This window comes from Syngnathoides biaculeatus, chromosome 5 (assembly GCF_019802595.1).
Source record: "Syngnathoides biaculeatus isolate LvHL_M chromosome 5, ASM1980259v1, whole genome shotgun sequence".
In the NCBI taxonomy this organism is placed as follows: domain Eukaryota; kingdom Metazoa; phylum Chordata; class Actinopteri; order Syngnathiformes; family Syngnathidae; genus Syngnathoides; species Syngnathoides biaculeatus.
Window position 1 is genome coordinate 14,902,574 of NC_084644.1, and position 21,400 is coordinate 14,923,973.

Below are 21,400 nucleotides of genomic sequence, written 5' to 3' on the forward strand. Positions count from 1 at the left end.
GTAGTTGGGACGTCGGGCGAAGAGAGCAGGTGAGCGGACAGGCAGGAGTCGGTACACGGGAGAACAATCAACGCAGGCAGAAGTATCAAAGGAGTCAGGCTTACAAGGGTGGTCGGAGAACGGACAAAGGTCGGTACACACAGGTTCGATCAGGGATACACACGAGCACACGAACGGGACATGAAGATCAACGAACTGGCGCCGGCCAGTTGTCATCGGGGTCATATAAATACACAGCATAATCAGGCTGCATGAGGCGCAGGTGTGCACCTCCCAATCAGAGCAACCGCGGACACCCGCCCAGCCCAGGCTGGAGCGGCAGGACAATGACAGATGTGCCCTGAAATTGGCTGGTAACCAGTTCAGGGTGTACCCCGCCTCTTGCCCGTTGACAGCTGGGATAGGTTCCAGCACTCCCCGTGACCCTCATGAGGATAAGCGGTGAAGAAAATGGATGGATGGATGTAATGCTTGGCTGAATATACTCTTAATTCTCCATCATTCAGCAGCGTGGTGGGGAAACTGGTTCGAGCATTGGCCTCACAATAAGGACCGGGGTTCAGGCTTCGATCCTCCCATATGGTGATTGCTTGTTCTCCTAGAGCCTGTGTTGGTTTTCTCCGGACACTCCTGTTTCCTCCCACATTCCAAAAACTTGTATTGATTAGGGTATCTAAATTGCCCCTAGGTGAGATTGTGAGTGCGACTGTTGTCTGTCTTCATGGGCCCTGGAATTGGCTGGCAACCAGTTCTTGGTGTACCCTGCCTCCTGCTCGTTGACAGCTGGGATTGGCTTCAGCACTTCCGGGACCCTTGTGAGGATAAGCGGCTTTGAAAATGGATGGATGGATTTTCCATCATTCATTCATCCAAATGCAATAGTAAGCTGGAACAATTTAACAAGTCTTGTTCTACCTATGGTGGCACGGTGGATCAGCTGATGAAGCTTTGGCCTCACACTTCTGAGGATCCGGGTTTGATCCTGGCACCGCCTGTGTGGAGTTTGCATGTTCTCCCCGTGCCTGCATGGGTTTTCTCCGGGCACTCCTGTGTCCTCCCACATCCCAAAAACATGCAACATTAATTGGACACTCAAAATTGCCCCTCGCTGTGAGTGTGAGTATGTCTGTTTGTCTCTATGTGCCCTGTGATTGGCTGGCAACCAGTTCAGGATGTACCCCACCTCCTGCCCATTGACAGCTGGGATCGGCTCCAGCGCTCCCCACGACCCTCGTGAGGATAAGCGGCAAAAGAAAATGGATGGATGTATGTGGTACCTGTTAAATATCAAACAAGAATAATAAAATAACTACTTGAAAAGTGACACCTAGATGATCTTTTTTACAATAAATGAGGTACCGTATTTTAATCCAACATACTAGTGGTACGTGGCTTCATACTGTCGATAATGTGATGGGGTCTTAAAGGTTTTTTCTTTTTTTAATCCAATGATACAGTTCATTTGTATTTAACTTTTATGTACAAGATATTTCCCTTTAATCTTTCAGAACTATTTTTATTTTTCAAGCATTTATTTAGGTACAATATTTTCATGCAACCATCATTGAATTATTATTGTAGTAGTTTTATTATATTCTCCTGTATTTTACTAACTAATGTTCAAACCGTGGTAGAGTGGAGCAACTGGTTAGAACATCTGCCTCACAGTTCCGAAGACCAGGGTTAAAATCCTGGCCCGTATGTATGGAGTTTGTCTTGGCAGACGACATGGTAACAAACACAGGAACAGAAAAGACTATGAGACCGTTTATCAGCAAAAATGAAGCTCCGACAGTCAAAGCAAGAAATAAGCTACAGGTCTGCATTTGTGGTTGAGCAAAGGTTACCTCCACTGAGGACCTGAAGATTCACAAGGGCACAAAAGAGTGCCTAAAGAACGGATAGCGGATAAGTCGCATTGACAGCTACTTTTTGAGAAGCAGGTAGAGTCAGTCGGCAGAAGTTCAGCAGCAGGACATACACCAGAGTCTGCAGGACATCAACACCCTTGGAGGAGAAACAAGTCACAGGAGAGCAACTTGGACCCAATCCACTACTACAACCAACTGCAGCGGCGTAGCCCATTGATCAAATGGCCAAAGGCCTGCGACAAGAGTTTGTAGAAGAAGGTCAACATGGATCTCTGCAGCATATTGGAAGGGATCAGAGGCACCATTACAAAGAAGTTGGAAAGGATGGGTAATCTCAACTATACATATATATATACATACTCTTTGCAAAGGAGAAAAGTGGAAGTCTCTCAGTGACAAAAGCCATCATGGAAAAACACCTCAAAAATTCCTGCACAGATGATGATGATGAGTTCAAGTTACTTCCTCGACTCCTTTGGTCACTAACTCTCAATGAGATCCTGGTCTCAAAGGTGGAAAAGCTGGAGAAACTGTTCAACTCGTTTGTGAAGAAGTGTCTTGGCCTTCCCAGGTACGTCAGCAGAATTGGGCTCTATGATAATGGTATGTTACATCTGCCCATTTTCAGCCTCACAGAGGAGTACAAGTGCGCCAAAGTCAGAGTGGAAAAGGTGCCACTGGATTCCAGTGATCTGCTTGTAGCCCAGACTGCCCCCATCCTGGCCACTGGGAGGAAGTTGACTCCACTGGCTGCAACTGAACAGGCAAAGGGAGCACTCAGGCACAAGGATATGGTTGACTGAGTGCAGTAGGGTAGGAGTGGCCTTGGGCTTGGGGACAGCAGACCAGTATGGAGAAAACTGCTACTGAACAGGCAAAGGGAGCACTCAGGCACAAGGATATGGTTGACTGAGTGCAGTAGGGTAGGAGTGGCCTTGGGCTTGGGGACAGCAGACCAGTATGGAGAAAACTGCTACTGGTGAGATGTGCAAGCTGGTAGTCCAAGAGGTATGTCGGGAAGAGGAAGCAAAAAGGTGCGCCCAAGCTGTGTCGCAGGCCAAGCAAGGGCAGTGGTTGGCCTGGGAAGGAGTGGAGGCAAAGAAGATCACCTGGATAAAACTGTGGGAGATGGAGATATTCAGGGAAAGCTTTGCCATCAGACCTGTATATGATGTCTTGCCTTCCCCCACAAACCTAAACCAGTGGTATGCCAAAGAACCCAAGTGCCTGTTTTGCTCAAGTCCTGCAACATTGAAACACATCCCAGTTGTATGTAAGACCAGTCTTACTCAACGCCATAAAATCTGGCGGCACAACACAGTGCTGAAGTGTCGCAGTGGTATTCTGGAGAACTAGCGGATGAGGCTGAATGCCCTTCGATCCTTGTCAACTCGCAACAAAGGCTGTTTGTCGGGAGCAAGAGAGTCAAACCAGCCACACCAACAAGCCACCAGACAGCGGACAGCTGAGTAGTGCACGAGAATGGAAGCTACTGGCAGACCTGGACAAGAAGGTCTGCTCTCCAGCTGAGATTGCAACTACCACCCTACAACCAGGTCCGGTGCTTTTGTCTGCCGAGCTCATAGTGTCCTGGGAGGGGGCAGTCGAGGAGGCATATGAGCGGAAGAGGCTGAGGTAACCTGGAAATAGTGGCAAACATTCTCAGGAGTGGACGACCAACTAAAATTACTCGAAGAAGTTTGACGATGACTCATCCAGGAGGTCACAAAAGTACCTCAAACATCATCTAAAGACCTGTAGCCCTCGTTGGCCTCAGTTAAGCTCAGTGTACATGACTACCATAAGAAAGACATGGGCCAAAAATGGCATCCATGTGAGAATCCTCAGGCGAAAAACCCTGCTATCATGAGAGAATACAAAGGCTCATCTCACATTTGCCCCCAAAAAATCTTGATAATTCTCAAGACTTTGGAAGAAACATTCTGTGGATTGACGAGCAAAAACTGAACTTTTTGGGAAGGTGTGCGACCCAGTACAACTGGTGTAAAAATGGCCGTGTTTGATAAAAAGAACATCATGCCAACAATCAAGCATGGTGGTGGCAGTCTGATGGTCGGGGCTGCTTTGTTACCTCAGGACCTGGACAACTTGCGAATGCGAAGAGAATGTCTGGCCATAAGTCGTGCCCTAAAACTCGAGCTTTCTTGGATCATGCAGCAGGACAACAATCTGAAACACACCAGTTAGTCCACCTCTGAATGACTAAAAAGGACAAAATTAAGGTTTGAGAGTGGCCAAGTCAAATTCTAGATTTAAATCCAATTGAAATGCTCTGGTGTGACCTTAAACGGGCAGATTGTGTGAGAAAACTCTCCAATGTGGTGGAGTTGAAAGAATTCTGCAAAGAAGAGTGGGACAAAAATCCTGCAGAGCGATGTCAAACACTCACCACCAATTGTCGTAAATGCTTGATTTCAGTTAGTAATGTCAAGGGTGGCAAAATCAGTTATTGGGTTCTGGGTGCAATTAGTTTGTGACAGAGGGTCAAGCCAGGGAAGGTTTACCCAGACGGCTGAATTGGAACTTATTATTGTTTGTGGCTATAAGCAATACTTTATCATTATAATGATAAGATGTTTACCTGTGTCATGAATATGACATAGCTGACATTACAACATTACAATAAATGGACAGAGCATATCGGAAGTAATCCGTTGCTATCTGTCATTGTAACATTTTATCTTTCGAGTAAAAGAAATTATATCTTGGACAAAGATTAACTAGCTATATCTTGGAGTGGTAGACGAGCTGATGAGATTTAACAGTGTTATAAGTAATCAAATGTACGTTTATGCCTTTATTTTAACCTTTCTGACAAGGGCTCTACACTTCTAGTAGGCCTGTGCATGTACTGAATTGATTTTTCCACTGTAACCCTATTGTTTCCATCATCAATGCCCCCGTTGTTGACCATCTACTTTCTGGTAAGTACAACGTGACAACAAGGATATTTAGAATATTTCATGCCAGTCATGATTTTAAAACCCAATTATAGATTAGCTGGGGAATCCATCCATTATTTTTCTGCACTGCTTATCCTCACAAGGGTTGTGGGGATGCTGGAGCCTCAGCCAATCTCAGCGATCTTTGTGGTGGGGGTTACACCCTGAGCTGGTTACCAGCCAATCGAGGTGCAACATTCAATCTTCTTCTTTTCCTTTCGACTTGTCCCGTTAGGGGTTGCTACAACGTGTCATCTTTTTCCATCTAAGCCTATATTCTGTATCTTCCTCTCTAACACCAACGACCCTCACGTCTTCCTCACAACATCCATCAACCATTTCTTTGGTCTTCCTCTCGCTCTTTTGCCTTGCAGCTCGATCCTCAGCACCCTTCTACCAATATACTCACTCTCTCGCCTCTGGACATGTCCAAACCATCGAAGTCTGCTTTCTCAAACCTTCACTCCAAAAGATACCACTTTGACTGTCCCTTTAATGATCTCATTTCTAATCCTATCCAATCTGCTCACTCCTAGCGAGAACCTCAACATCTTCATTTCCGCCACCTCCAGTTCTGCTTCCTGTTGTCTCATCAGTCCCACCATCTCTAATCCGTACATTATGGCCGGCCTCACCACTTTTTTATAAACTTTGCCCTTCATCCTAGCAGAGACTCTTCTGTCACATAACACACCAGACACCTTCCGCCAGCTGTTACCAACTGCTTGGACTCATTTCTTCACTTCCTTACCACACTCACTATTGCTCTTGATTGTTGACCCCAAATATTTGAAGTCCTCCACCCTTGCTATCACTTCTCCTTGGAGCCTCACTCTTCGCCCTCGACCCCTCTCATTCACACACAAATATCCCATTTTACTTCTCTCTTCTCCCTGGAGCTTCACAGTTCCTCCTCCACCCCTCTCAATCACGCACATATATTCTGTTTTACTTTGGCTAATCTTCATTCCTCTCCTCTCCAGTGCATGCCTCCATCTTTCTAATTCTTCCTCTGCCTGATCCCTGCTTTCGCTGCATGTCACAATGTCATCTGCAAAAATCATGGTCCAAAGGGATTCCAGTCTAACATCATCTGTCATCCTATCCTTGACCACTGCACACAGGAAGGGGCTCAGAGCTGATCCCACCTCCACCTTAAATTCTTCTGACACACCTACGGCACACCTGATCACTGTTCTGCTCCTCTCATACATGTCCTGTACCATTCTAACATATTTCTCCGCCACACCAGACTTAGGCATGCAGTACCACAGTTTCTCTCTTGGTACACTGTCATGGGCTTTCTCGACATTCACAAAGACACAATGTAGCTTCTTCTGACCTTCTCTGTACTTTTCCACAAGCATCCTCAAGGCAAATAGTGCATCTGTGGTACACTTTCTTGGTATGAAACTGTTGCTCGCAGATATTTACTTCTGTCCTGAGTCTAGCCTCCACTACTCTTTCTCATAACTTCATTGTGTGGCTCATCAACTTTATTCCTCTATAGTTCAAAGCTCTGCAAATCCCCGTTGTTGTTAAAAATGGGAACTAGCACACTTTCCCTCCATTCTTCAGGCATCTTCTCGGCTGCTAATATACAATTGAATAAGTTGGTCAAAAACTCCACAGCCACCTCCCCAGATTGCTTCCATACATTCCACAGGTATGCCATCAGGACCAACTGCCTTTACATTTTTCATCTTGTTCAGTGCCTTTCTAACTTCCCCCTGACTAATCATTGTGACTTCCTGGTCATTCACACTTGCCTCTTCTACTCTTCCTTCTCTCCCATTTTCTTCATTCATTAACTTCTCAAATTACTCTTCCCATCTACCTGGCATCAGTCAACAGATTTCCATTGCTATCCTTAATCACCTTTACTTGCTGCACATCCTTCCCATCTCTATCCCTCTGTCTGGCCTGCCTGTAGATCTTTTTCTCCTTCTTTCTAGGGATCACAAAAAAAACGCTTACTTTCATAATCGGTTTTAACGGAACACCTGTAGCAAAAAAACGATTAACCGGTTTTAAAATCGGTACCATCGATCAATAATTTACTCCGCGGTAATGGGGTAGTTTGTATACAATATTGACAAACAAGCTTGTTGAATGTGGCTTTCAACAACGCACTCGTGTAAGTTAAATTTTTGTTCCTTTTTTTTGGTAAATTTTATTTAATGTTAACATTCTTCTTTTGGACTTTCAGAAAGGGCATGAAAGTATACCAACAGGGAACAGCTTGCCAGGGTTGGCGGTCATCTCAGGGCGTCAAATTCTTGAGGGGTATTTCCAGCCTGTCACGTCCCATCGGAAGGAGAGGTAGGACCCAAATGCAGGAACTCGGAAGACGCAAGGTAGTTCAAGAAGAGACACGTTTATTGTATGCAGAGGTAGGGGATCGAACAGGCAGTCCGGCGCAGCAGCGGTAGTTGGGACGTCAGGCAAGCAGGAGTCGGCACACCGGGGAACCATCAAAGCAGGCAGAAGTATCGAAGGAGTCAGGCTTACAAGGTTGGTCGGGGAACGGACGAAGGTCGGTACACACAGGTTCAATCAGGGATACCGAAGCACACGAATGGGACATGAAGATCATCACGAACTGGCGCCCGCCAGTTGTCATCGCGGTCATATAAATCCATGGCATGATCAGGCTGCATGAGGCGCAGGTGTACACCTTCCAATCAGCGCACCTGCGCGGACACCCGCACAGCTCGTGCTGAAGCGGCAGGATCATGACACAGCCCATGTCCAACATTCACTGTTTGAAATTTGAATCTTGTTACAGACAATAAATTAATTCTTTATTTCTTACAATACAAGTATGTCTAGTACGAGAATACTAGCAGTATATAATTGTAAATTCGTAATAGCACACATACCATTATAAATGATTGCTTAACAAAGTTCATCAATCATTCCAACCATCAATAACTTTACCAAAAATAGCCCCAAAAAAATTAACACACATGGGCTCATACATTTAGAACATTTGTATATACTGCGAATACAAAATATTTTGCATGTTACAGTAGCACACTCACCGATCACCATTGCCCTCCTCGGCATGTCTTATGAGGTGGGGGGAGCGCCGTATAGGAAAAATATACACGGTAGAAAAATTAAAACGTTTGACAAAACAAAGTCAGTTGAAAAATTGTAATGTATGGTACATTAAGTTCTGAAAATTATCATTACTATACTCAGAACAGTTAACAAACAAAATGAGCTATTTAAGGCTTGCTGGATTTCTTAAAGTAGTCTTTAAGAAAGCACATAACGTGTAAGGTTTTCCCTGACAGTCTTGCTCTTGATTTTGTGGCAAACTGTCCTGCGATTGAAAAGGCCCATGCGGACTGCACGCTGGTCGGCTTAAATGTTAACAAGGCATTAAAGAGACATTTGAGGATATGACTTCTCGTCAAACTGGACTCATAACCCTTGAATTCTTTGGACATGTCCACTTTGGTGTCACGTTTTGGCTGAGCAGCCTGGGTCTTCATCTGTTGGATGGCAGCCGTATATTCCTGCAACAACCTGGAATATGGCACAGGTGACTCATCCTTCACTGCAGAATCGGCACTAACAGCGGCTGTGTCCTCCTGAGATGCAGGGCCCTCTGCGTCGGAGTCAAGTACTTCAGGAAACAGCCTCCTGTACAGGGCCTCGGCACATCTCTTCAAGTTCTGCTTCGAGACTGGGGTTCCAAAGACTGGATCCGTTTTTGCGACGGTGGGGTTGTGTAAATAACGGAGTCCCGCAACCGCCTCGGTCTGACGCCTGCATTTGTACCGTTCAAGCGATTGCGCATGAATCTGTATAGAGAGGGGTTTTTTTCCAACAGGAAAACCATTGAGGTTTCTGCTTGAAGTAAGTCTATGTCATCGGCACTGATGGCTTTCAAAATCATTTCAACTGGCCGTAGAATGTCTACAATAGTTTGCAGAATATCCCACTCCCCTTGAGACACAGATTCTGGGACGAGAACAGCCCTCAAAGCATTTGGTATGCAACAGCATGTACATCTCTACAACTTCTGAATCCCCCTCCCCCTCGGACTCCTCATCAGCATTCCCCTCAGATTCGGAATCAGGGCTATCAGACTCGGGATCATTGGGTTGTAGAAGTCTGGGTTTGTGTTCATTTACTTTGTACAAAACATCGCAAACAGCAAGGTGCATACAATGGGCAATGCATTGTTGATGGTCGGGGGTAACCTCACGTCCAAACTTGACCGTGACAGCTGCACCGTCCGTGGTGCAGCCCACGATGTCCTTCTCGACGTCGAGTCCAAAGTCTGACAAATGTTTCCCAACAGTCTGGCCGGCTATCTGGACTAATCCTAAGGACCAATGTTCGTCCTTGGAATGAACGTTAATATTCATAAAACGCTTGTTTTGAATTGCGGTGTACTCATCCAGCGTGATGGAATACCTATGAACATTTTGTGTTTTGTTATTGAAATATTTTGTGAGTTCATTTTTTTTTTGTTTGAAAGAATGAACAGCATCGCCATAACAGTGTTTCCACATGAGGGAGGAGGTTTGTTGTAATGATCTTTTTGAGCCCGAAGATTTCTCTGAATAAATTCTGAATTAGCAATTGCATTCAGGGAGAAGCCGTCCACAGCTGCTAACTTTGAGACTTCTTCAGTCATTGATTTTTTCAGTAGATATTTATCAATACTACATGCACCCTCAACTCTTGCAACTTTTGAGTCTTTATCATCACACAACTTCAAGCCGTCTACCTTCTCGACATGAGCAGCCATGGAGGACGTCGATCCCCCTGCACATTTGATAAGCTTTTTACATAAATTGCACTCACTTTCATCTTTCGATTCTTTACTTCTTGTAAAGTACTCCCATACTTTGGAGCGTTTCCTCGATGCCATGTTTGATATTTCTTTGATTTAACTGAATGTTCTTTTGAGTCCAACTTTACTCTAACAGCGAAACTTGAAAAAAGTGGAAATGATATTGAAAAAATAGCGCAATGTGGAATACCGGAACTGGAAGAAATTATTGGAAATTTTAACCAATTTCGAAAGTCCGATTACGGTTTCGGTTTTAAAAAATCGAAAACTGGTTATAACTGATTAATTGTAACAGTTTGCGATCCCTACCTTCTTTCGTATCCAATCTGGTGTACATGTCGTCAAATGCCTGTTGTTTAGCCTTCGCCACCTCTACCTTTGGCGTACATCACATCTCAATGTATTCCTTTCGCCTATCCTCAGTCCTCTCAGTGTCGTACTTCTTCTTTGCTGTATGACCTCCTGTATTTTGGGGTTCCACCACCATGTCTCCTTCTCACGTTTCCTATCAGAAGACACACCAAATACTCTCCTGCCTGTCTCTCTGATCACCTTGGCTGTAGTAGTCCAGTCTTCGGCAGCTCCTCCTGTCGATCGAGAGCTTGTCCCACCTCTTTCCGAAAGGCTGCACAACATTCTTCCTTTCTCAGATTACATCATCTGCACAAAATTTAATCCCAAAAAGGTCTTTTCCTAGTTGCAGTACTTACCCAACACTTCTTCATCGCCCCTGTTTCCTTCACCAACATGTCCATTACAATCTGCACCAAATACAACTCTCTGTTTGGGATGCTCAGAACTACTTCATCTAGTTCCTTCCAGAATTTCTCTTTCAACTCTAGGTCACATCCTACCTGTGGGGCATAGCCGCTAATCACATTATACATAACATCCTCGAGTTCAAATTTCATCCTCATCACTCGATCTGATACTCCCTCCACCTCCAAGACATTCTTAGCCAGCTCTTCCCTTAAAATAAACCCGACTGCATTTCTCTTCCCATCTACTCCATGGTAAAATAATTTAAACCCTGCTCCTAACCTCTAGCCTTACTACCTTTCCTCCTGCTCTCTTGGATGCAAAATATATCAGCCTTTCTCCTAATCATCATGTCTTTCTCCTAATCATCATGTTAATATTCACATTCAATATAATAATTAATTAATTAATAATTAAACTAATAAACTAATTGTAGAAACAACAAAGGTTGAAACCGTAAGAAATTACTGAAATTACCACTGCTTCATCTATAATTTACAGTACATGCTAATACATAATGAACTTGCAATAAATAATTCAGTACATGATAATATAATGACTATTGCGTCCATATCACTCACTATACCATACCTTTGTCTTGCATGCTAATATTGCATGCTAATATTAACATTCAATATAATTAATTAATTAATGAATAAACTAATTGTAGAAACAACAAAGGTTGAAACCGTAAGAAATTACTGAAATTACCACTGCTTCATCTATAATTTACAGTACATGCTAATAAATAATGAACTTGCAATAGATAATTCAGTACATGATAATATAATGACTATTGTGTCCTTATCACTAAATATACCATACCCTTGCCTTGCATGCTAATATTAACATTCAATATAATAATTAATTAATGAATAAACTAATTGTAGAAACAACAGAGGTTGAAACCGTAAGAAATTACTGAAATTACCACTGCTTCATCTATAATTTACAGTACATGCTAATACATAATGAACTTGCAATAGATAATTCAGTACATGATAATATAATGACTATTGCGTCCTTATCACTAAATATACCATACCCTTGTCTTGCATGATCCAAGAAAAATAAAGTCCAAGTACTGCGCAGCATTTCTCCGCGATTTGATTTTAAGGGGGCGGGGATACAGAAGCAAGAAATTAGGCAATTTGTAAAGTTGGGTAGGAAATCCCAGAACTATTACAAAAGTGTGGGTGCTTTTTCTTCAAAATAAGATCTTAACGCAATCCATTTTTTTCCTCACCAGGTCATACTGACTCACCTTAAAATAAAATGACCTTAAGATATCCAAAATAATGAATCTCGGCGTCCATTTGGAATATAGATTAATTTGTTTTAAAAAAAATGTTGCTTTAAATGTGTCTACGATAATTGAATGTTTGTATGTTTGTTTTGTGTTTGGTTCTGGATCCTATATCTCATTTAGCACGACAATAGTTTAAAAATTTAAATTTAAAAATGTCTTACTCACGCTATCTCTTGTACACTGGAATCACTTGACACTCAAACGTTTCCTTTCGACTGTTACGCTTCGAAACAGCTGATCAGTGTGCTCACTTACACTTATCACCATATTGGACACAACTATTTGTATAACAATTACTGATTTACAGTACTTTCTGTAATTGTCTCTTGAAATTTTGCTGGCCCATAATATATTTAAAATTGAAGGACCGGAAACTCTGTTCGGGGTGTTTACAATTTATGATGACGCTGTATCTTCTGCGGAAAACACTCAAGCAAGGAAAACACACACTCAGTCATAACAAATGATTTTAAGTCCAGGCTACTTTCTGTACTCTGCCTCTTTATGCTCAGCGGACTGGTGTTCAGATGTGCTGGCTGTCGGTATTAGCGCCGTTGACAGCCTCAGCCTGGTATATATTTAAGGAGTCAGGCTACCACCCGAAATGTGGCAACGTACGGTAGGTAAATGAATTTCACATCTGGAAGAATGGTCACGAATCATCAGCTTTAAGCGCAGGAAGGGTATTAAAATTCACTTCATAAAATGTTTTCTCTTAACGTTAAAGCACGACGTAAATATTGACATCGCCTCGAAATAGTTTATATGTTCTTAAATGATGAAACATCTGTGGAAACGGGTTTTCTAGACGACAAAAATACATGCCTTTATCAGGCTTGGATAAGGTCAGTCGGACATAGATTTTGTTTGCAGTGCCCAATGTTGAAGCGATGGTGAGAAAGTGGAAGTGTTTTGACGAGCTGTCCCCATGGCTCCGTGCAACATGTAATCAGTCAAACAGGTAACGTAGGCCCACAGCACAGGGCCTGGACCTTGAATGACGACACAAGCGACCGTTACTTTACTATACAACTTTGCTCTCTGGTCAGTGTTCCCGAATCATCCAAATTTTGATAAGGCAACATGTTTCACCGTCAGCTGTGTTGATGCATTCATGTGAAAGGCTCCTCTTGGATGGGTGTCATCACAGAGGCACATTCAAATTCCTACAAAACCAATCCTTGAGACCTTAACATATTTGAATGTTTAATTTTGAAATATCCTTCTTGTCTTCCTATTTGTTCAGGACCTTAGTTGTGACTATGGAAGGCCAACAAGCAAAATACTGTCTGTGCCCATGGAATGATGGCAACAGAAGCTCATACAAACATCTGCCCGGGAGACGTCAACTTCACTTCAACCACTTGGACGGGGTACATTACTGTAGAAAGCCACTATGGAAATGAGCCGGTCGACTAGTCACATTGCAGATGCTCAATGAGGAAAAAGACTCTCTGGATCATGTTGGGGAGGAGGCGTGCCCACTTTGTGGATATAACACAGGACTGAGCCAAACAACAGCATTCCGTGGAGTGAGCACAAATGCTGCAATGTAAGCGATTGTCTTTCTCGTTTCAGTCCTCAAAGAAAATCATCATATGGAAGAGATTTTGTACGCATTTTTGGATACAAAAAGGATGTAGAGACAAGCTGGAATTTGATCTGTGCCTGTGTGAAAACCATTAGGTTCAAGGTGGAGAGGACAGAAAGCGAGCTCCCACACTAAATGCCCATTATGCCACGGAACAGAGCCTTCTCAGAGCCCGAGTACTCTGTTGAGTGTTCTGCAGACTGTTCAGTGACACTGCCCTCTGACCCTGGGCAGGCTGTTGGGCGAACACACGAGGTCACGGTGAGGAACTCAGGATGCTGTCTTTGCTTGCCTCGATTCATGCGCCTCACCTTTGCGCCAGAGTCCCTGGAGAACCTCTACCAGACCTACTTCAGGCGTCAAAGACATGAAACCTTACTGGTGCTGGTCGTGTTTGCGGCTCTCTTTGACACCTATGTCATTGTTATGTGTTCATTGGTCTACACCAGTGACAAGCTGGCATCAGTTATTGTGGCGTCAGTCGGGCTGCTAGCAGACATCGTCCTCTACCTGCTGTGCTGCTTCGGGTTGCTGCCAGATCGCATCTCGAGGCGAGTGGTACCCTACGCCCTGTGGGTCCTCATAGCTGGCCAAATATTTTGCTACCTGGGTTTGAACTATGCCCACTTTCACCAGGCCAGTGACACCGTGGGCTGGCAGGCTTTCTTCAGCTTCTCCTTTTTCCTGACTCTGCCTTTGAGGTTGACTCCCATCGTGCTAATCACGGCCATCACCTGCGGGGTTCACACCCTGGTTCTCGGTGTCACCATCGCTCAGCAGCAGCAGGAAGACATCCAGGGCGCAGCACTTGGCAAACAGGTGAGCCTTGGCAAGGGATAAAAAAATCAGGCACTTCGCTTCGCTTTAATTGTTCGAAAAGGCCTATAAGACCTTCGGTATAAGTTGTATGATTAGATTCAAAATGGGTGAAAACTAACTTTTTTATATTTACACCATATATTGACTAAGATTTTATTATTTTGCTTTTATGCATCACCACAAGTTGGAGTTGAAATAAAATAGGATGTTATCAAAGTATAGAGTTTCAAGTTTTAAAAACAGAAACTTTATGTGAGGTTAATAAATGAAACAAAAACAAACATGGTGATGTTATTACTTGGTTTTTTGGGGGGTGGCGACCCCAAAAGGGACAAGCCGAAAGAAAGCACTGCGCACTGTTCTATTAAAGAAACTTATTTGAGCCTTCTCATGTATAGATTCCGAAATGTATTATCTTCATAATCACGGATTTGTTATCTAGATTGTGTTGTTGTTTTCAGAGAACAGCCAACAAAGAAAAAAAGTTTTCACACAGTTGTTGAAGATGTGGAAATGCAGTATGTATATTTTCAATTTAAGTACAAAGTTTTCAAAACAGAAGTTAGTCTCCAGGCATCTGTGACAAAATTACAATTTACAGTGAAGAAAATAAGTATTTGAACACCCTGCTATATTGCAAGTTTTCCCAATTTAGAACTCATGGAGTGCTCTGAAATTATCGGCGTAGGTGCATATCCACTGTGAGAGAGATAATCTAAAAAGAAAAATCCAGAAATCACAATGTATGATTTTTTTAATGATTTATTTGTGTGATACAGCTTCAAATAAGTATTTGAACACCTGTCTATCAGCTAGAATTCTGACCCTCAAAGACCTGTTAGTCCGCCTTTAGAAGTCCATCTCCACTCCATGTATGGTCCTGAATCAGATGCATCTATGTGAGATTGTTAGCTGCATAAAGACACCTGTCCACCCCATACAATCAGTAAGAATCAAACCAGTAACATAGACAAAAAACAAAGAGCTGTCCAACGACACCAGAGACAAAATTGTACAACTCCACATGGCTGGACATGGCTTCAGAGAAACTGCCAAGCAACTTGGTGGAGAAAGGTCCACTGTTGGAGCAATCATTAGAAAATGGAAGAAGCTAAACATGACTGTCAATCTCAATCGGAGTGGAGCCCCATGCAAGATATCGCATCGTGGGCTCTCACTGATCCTGAGAAAGGTGAGGAATCAGTCCAGGACTACACGATAGGACTTTGTCAATGACCTGAAAAGAGCTGGGTCCACCGTTTCCAAGGTGATTGTTGGTAATACATTAAGACGTCATGGTTTGAAATCATGCATGGCACGGAAGGTTCCCCTGCTTAAACTAGCACATGTCAAGGCCCGTCTTAAGTTTGCCAATGACCTCTTTGGACGATACAGAGGAGTCATGGGAGAAGGTTTTGTGGTCAGATGAGACCAAAATTGAACTTTTCGGTCATAATTCCACTCACCGTGTTTGAAGGAAGACGAATGATGAGTTCTATCCCAAGACCACCATCCCTACTGTGAAGCATGGGGGTGGTAGCAACATGCTTTGGGGGTGTTTTTCTGCATATGGGACAGGATGAATGCACTGTATTATGGAGAGGCTGACCGCAGCCATGTATTGTGAGATTTTGGGGAACAACCTCTTTCCCTCAGTCAGAGCATTGAAGATGGGTCGTGGCTGGGACTTTCAACATTACAGAGACCCGAAGCACACAGCCAGGAAAACCAAGGAGTGGCTCCGTAAGAAGCATATCAAGGTTCTGGCATGCCCTAGCCAGTGTCCAAACTTAAACCCAATAGAAAATTTTTGGAGGGAGCTGAAAGGGAGCAACAGCCCTGAAACCTGGCTGATCTAGAGAAGATCTGTGTGGAGGAGTGGGCCAAAATCCCTCCTGCATTGTGTGCAAACCTGGTGAACAAATACAGGAAACGTTTGACCTCTGTAATTGCAAACAAAGGCTAAACAAATATTAAAATTGCTTTTCTCAGGTGTTCAAATACTTATTTGCAGCTGTATCATACAAATAAATTGTTAAAAAATTATACATTGTTATTTCTGGATTTATCTTTTGAGATCTCTCTCACACTGGACATGCACCGACGTTGACATTTTCAGACACCTCAGTGATTTCTAAGTGGGAGAACTTGCAATACAACGGTGTTCAAATTCTTATTTTCTTCACTATATATATGCTTTCAAACTTTTCTGTGTAAATTACGACGATTTACTCATCACATACAGGTGTACTGTATATCCAGTTTTCCAAGGCAAACGGAAGTCCACTTTGTTATCGGCAAAAACATCGACTTCGGCATTAAATATGGGTCCTCTATGCCAAATGTCTCTCATTTTTCCATGTACCTTCGTTTATTATCACCTTCTAAATGTTGAACGGTATCGGACAAAACTCTTGTCATACTATGAGGCATATTTTCGGAATTAACTTGCAACAACGCTTTGTCTGACCGGCAAGTGGGAGAACTTGCAAAATAGCAGGGTGTTCAAATACTTATTTTTTTAAACTGTAAATAAGGAATAACATTTTTGGTCAATGTAGCTCTTTGTTTATTTATACGGTACTGCGACAGATATAACCATGATTCAGCCAGCTGTACTTGATTAGTTAAATATAAGTGACCAATTTATACAACATCAACGAAAAGTAAAATCAGATACAAATACTACGTAAAGCCTTTTTTTCTGATCTTTAACAGAAGTCACATTATAATTGTGAGCTTCCTGTCACAGCACTCTGTTTTACTGAAAAAACTGAGGACATAAGTAAATTAAAACCAGTCTGAGCTGATCATGCAAATAATCTCACGCAAACCAAATATTGTAGAGGTATTTTTAGTCTTATTTTACTGCTGTTGTGGCTTGATGTACAATGGAGCCCTCCATACTTGTGGTTCTTCACCCGTAGATTCACTATGGATTTGAAAAAATAATATTTTTTTTAAATGAAAGGGGGGGGGGGATCTAAATTTTCCCCCCTTTTTCCTCTTATTTTTTTTCTATTTCTGGGAGGGAACCAACCCCAAAAACACTTATTGGTAGTATAACCTTGGTTGTTCAATATTTTTATTCAAAATGGAGTTACATTGGACATTAATATTCACTGATTTTTGCTATTCATGGTCAATATCAGTCCAATGTATACATCCATCCATTCATTATCTCAGCCGCTTATCTTCACAAGTGATAGTCATGTAAAGGACATTGAGTTACCTTGTGTATGAAATGGACTGATCTGATTATTGATCGGCTCTGCAAAGGACATTAACACTGTGTCGTCATCGTGCACAATATATTTGAATATAAATTGAAAAAAAATATTTTTAGCCTTTCGCCTTTCAGCCTTTGTGTTTTGACCTCCAACTGTAAATATTTGATGGCCAATAAAGTTGTATTTAAACAAAAGTCAAGCTGCATGAGAGAGACAACACAAAATGCGCAGATCAGACAACAAGATAAGTTTGATCTTTCACAATGGCACTATGTCAAACTACTGCAGTAACATCTTGCATTCCGTTAACCACCACATCCTGTTTTTTACGATCGTTGGGCTTAATCTTATCAACTCGTACGACTGGATACACTCGTTACCGTGGGGATGACAATATGAGTGGATCGCGTCAACTGTAGGCATCCGGAACAGATGCCCCAGCCAAAACATCTGGCTCCTATCAATGCGGAGGAACAGCACTTCAACACTGAGCGCCCCGTGGATGATGGAGATTCTCAACCTGTTGCTATGGTAAGCTCAGACTCCTTGGAGAGGAAACTCATTTCAGCTGTCTGTATCAGGGTTCTTGTACTTTCAGTCAAGGCCCACAGCTCATGACCATAGGTGAGGGTAGAAACGTAGATCGACTGGTAAATTGATACCTTTGCCTTTCGATTTTGCTCCCTCTTTACCACAATGGATCAGTACGCTGCACCTATCTGCCTGTTAACCCTGAAGACCCCAAGAAATTTCACCTCCACTTGGATCTCATTCCCGACCTAGAGAGGGCATGTCACCCTTTTTCGACGAACAACCATGGTCTCAGATTTGGAGGTGCTGAGTCTCATCCTAGTCACTTCACAGTCTGCTGTAAACCGCTCCAATGAGCATTGGAGATCACAGCTTGATGTAGCCAACAGAACCACATAATCTGCAAAGAGCAGAGAGGCAATCCTGAGGCCACCAAACCGACTACCCTCTATGCCTCAACTGCACCTAGAAATTCTGTCCATAAAAGTTATGAACAAAATCGGTGAGAAAGGGAACCCTTGCCGTTGTCCAACTCTCACTGAAAATTAGTCTGACTTGTTCCGGGCAATATGGTTCAAACTTTATGACACCGGTCGTACAGAGACTGAACAGCCCGTATCAGGGGGTTTGGTACCCCATACTCTCGAACAGCCCCCCACAGGACTCCCTGAGTTACATGGTCGAACGCCTTCTCTAAGGCCACAAAACACATGTGGACTGGTTGGGCGAACTCCTATGAACCCTCGAGGATCCTGCCGAGGGTGTAGAGCTGTCCACTGTTCTACATCCAGGACGAAAACCACATCGCTCCTCCTGAGTCTGAGATCCAACTTCCCGAAGGACCCTCCTCTCCAGCACCCCTGAAAAGACCTTACCAGGTAGGCTGACGAGTCTGATCCCTTGTAGTTGGAACACACCCTCTGCCCCCCTTCTTAAAAAGAGGGACAACCACCCCAGTCTGCCAATCCAGAGGTACTGTCCCCGATGTCGGCACAATGTTGCACATGCATGTCAACCAGAACAGCCCCACAACATCCAGAGCCTTTAGGAACTCCAGGCGAATCTCACCCACCCGCGGGGCCCTGGCACAGAGCAGCTTTTTAACCACCTTGGTGACCTCGACCCCAGAGATAGTAGAATTTCTCTCCACCCAATCCCGGGTTGAGGTTAGCAGTGCCCGATTCCCACTATACACTGTGATGACTGTGCACTGCTTCCCCCTCCTTACACGCCGGACGGTGGACCAGAATTTCCTCAAAGCCGTCTTGAAGTCGTTTTCCATAGGACTCACCAAACTCCTCCTACACCCGGGTTTTTACCTCAGTGACCACCGAAGCTGCATTCCGCTTGTCCAGCCGGTACCTGTCAGCTGCGTCGGGAGTCTCACAGGCCAGAAATACCCGATAGGATTCCTTCTTCAGCTTAATGGCATCCCTCACTGTTGGAGCCCACCAACGTGCTTGAGGGTTGCTGCCACATCAGGCACCAACCACCTTACACCCACAGCTCCAGTCGGCCGCCTCAGCAATGTAGGCACGGAACATCGTCCACTCGGACTCAATGTCCCACGCATCCCCTGGAACATGGGCAAAATTCTTTCGGGGGGGTGAAATTCCTTCTGACAGGGGAATCTGCCAGCCATTCCCAGTAGACCCTCACAGTATGTTTCGGCCTGCCACGTTGGACTGGTATCTTTCCCCACCATCTGAGCCAACTCACCACAAGGTGCTGATCAATCAATAGCTTCACCCCTCTGTTCACCCGAGTGTCCAACACTTGCGGTCCAAATTTGATGACACGACTACAAAGTTGATCATTGAACTGCGACCTAGGGTGTCCTGGTGGCAGGTGCACATGTGGACAACCCGTTTGCCTGAACATGGTGCTTGTTATGGACAATCTGCAATGAGCACAGAAGTCCACTAACTGAACACCATTCTGGTTCTGATCGGGGGGGGGGACGTTCTTCCCAATCATGCCTTTCCAAGTCACACTGTCATTGCCCACGTGGGCATTGAAGTCCCCCAGCAGAATGATGGAGTCCCCAGAGGGAGCTCTCTCGAGCACTCATGTTTGGCGCATAGGCACAAACAACTGTCAGGACCCGTCCCCCTACCTGAAGTCAGAGGGAGGCTACCCTCTCATCCACCATGGTAAACCCCAACATACAGGCGCCGAGCCGGGGGGAGGGACAATAAATATTCCCACACATGCTTGGTGTCTCTCACCTTGGGGTATGTCTCTATCAGTTTTGCACAGCAAGAAACTGAAATTCTTGTCCATTTTTCCTTGCAAAACAGCTCAAGCTCAGTGAGCTTGGATGGAGAGCGTTTGTGAACAGCAATCTTCAGCTCTCCCCACAGATTCTCGATTGGATTCAGGTCTGGACTTTGACTTGGGCTTTCTAACTCCTGGATACGTTTATTTGTGAACCATTCCAATGTAGATTTGGCTTTATATTTTGGATCATTGTCCTGTTGAAAGCTTAATCTCAGGTCTCAGGTCTTTTGCAGACTCCAACAGGTTTTCTTCCAGAATGGTCCTGTATTTGACTCTATTCATCTTCCCATCAATTTTAACCCTCTTCCCTTTCCCTGCTGAAGAAAAGCAGACCCAAAGCATGAGGCTGCCACCACCATGTTTGACAGTGGGGATGGTGTGTTCAGAGGGAGGAGCTGTGTGGCTTTTACGCTGAACGTATCGTTTTGAATTATGGCCAAAAAGTTCGATTTTGCTTTCATCTGACAAGAGCATCTTCATCCACATGGTTGGTGTGTCTCCCAGGTGGCTTGTGGCAAACTTTAAACAAGACTTTTCATGGATATCTTTGAGAAATGGCTTTCTTCTTGCCACTCTTCCATAAAGGCCAGATTTGTGTTGGGTACGACTGATTGTTGTCCTATGGACAGACTCTTCCACCTCAGCTGTAGATCTCTGCAGTTCATCCAGCGTGATCATCCTTGTTTGAGAAAGTTTAGAGGGATGCCCGGGTCTTAGTAGATTTGCAGGGGTCTGATACTCCTTCCATTTTAATATGATTGCTTGCACAGTGCTCCTTGAGATGTTTAAAGCTTGGGAATGTTTTTTTTTCAAAATCCGGCTTGTGGGAGAACTTGCAATATACAGTCCCGAAAATAAATATTTCAACACCATGCTATCTTGCAAGTTCTCCTACTTGGAGATCTTGGAGGGGTCTGAAATTTTCATCGTAGGTGCATGTCCACTGTAAAAGAGATAATGTAAAAAGAAAAATCCAGAAATAACAATGTATGATTTTTTTAACAATTTACTTGTGTGATACATCTGCAAATAAGTATTTCACTAGGCACCGTTGAAAATGTTTATTTCAAATATGCAAAGTATAAATACGTACAGTACTGTTGACATATTGTAAACATTTTGGTCCCCAGATACACAAAAAAAGAAATTCTCATCTGAAAGGTAAAAAACTCAGCTATGTACAGCACCAGCGCCTTCAGCAGCAGTCTCAGAATGATGTATGACTATATGA

General features: G+C 43.6%; 1 protein-coding gene across 2 annotated transcripts in view; it reads left to right on the top strand.

The window, feature by feature from the left end:
* The first annotated feature begins 12,120 nt into the window (after positions 1–12,120).
* The window catches only part of adcy3a (adenylate cyclase 3a), a 67,520-nt gene continuing 58,240 nt past the window's right edge, over positions 12,121–21,400 (top strand). For both annotated transcript variants that reach the window (XM_061819512.1, XM_061819513.1), the window contains exons 1-2: positions 12,121–12,337; positions 12,965–14,128. In XM_061819512.1, the coding sequence (XP_061675496.1) occupies positions 13,445–14,128 (684 nt within the window). In that variant the 5' untranslated portion in view covers positions 12,121–12,337; positions 12,965–13,444. The remainder of the gene's footprint in view (positions 12,338–12,964; positions 14,129–21,400) is intronic.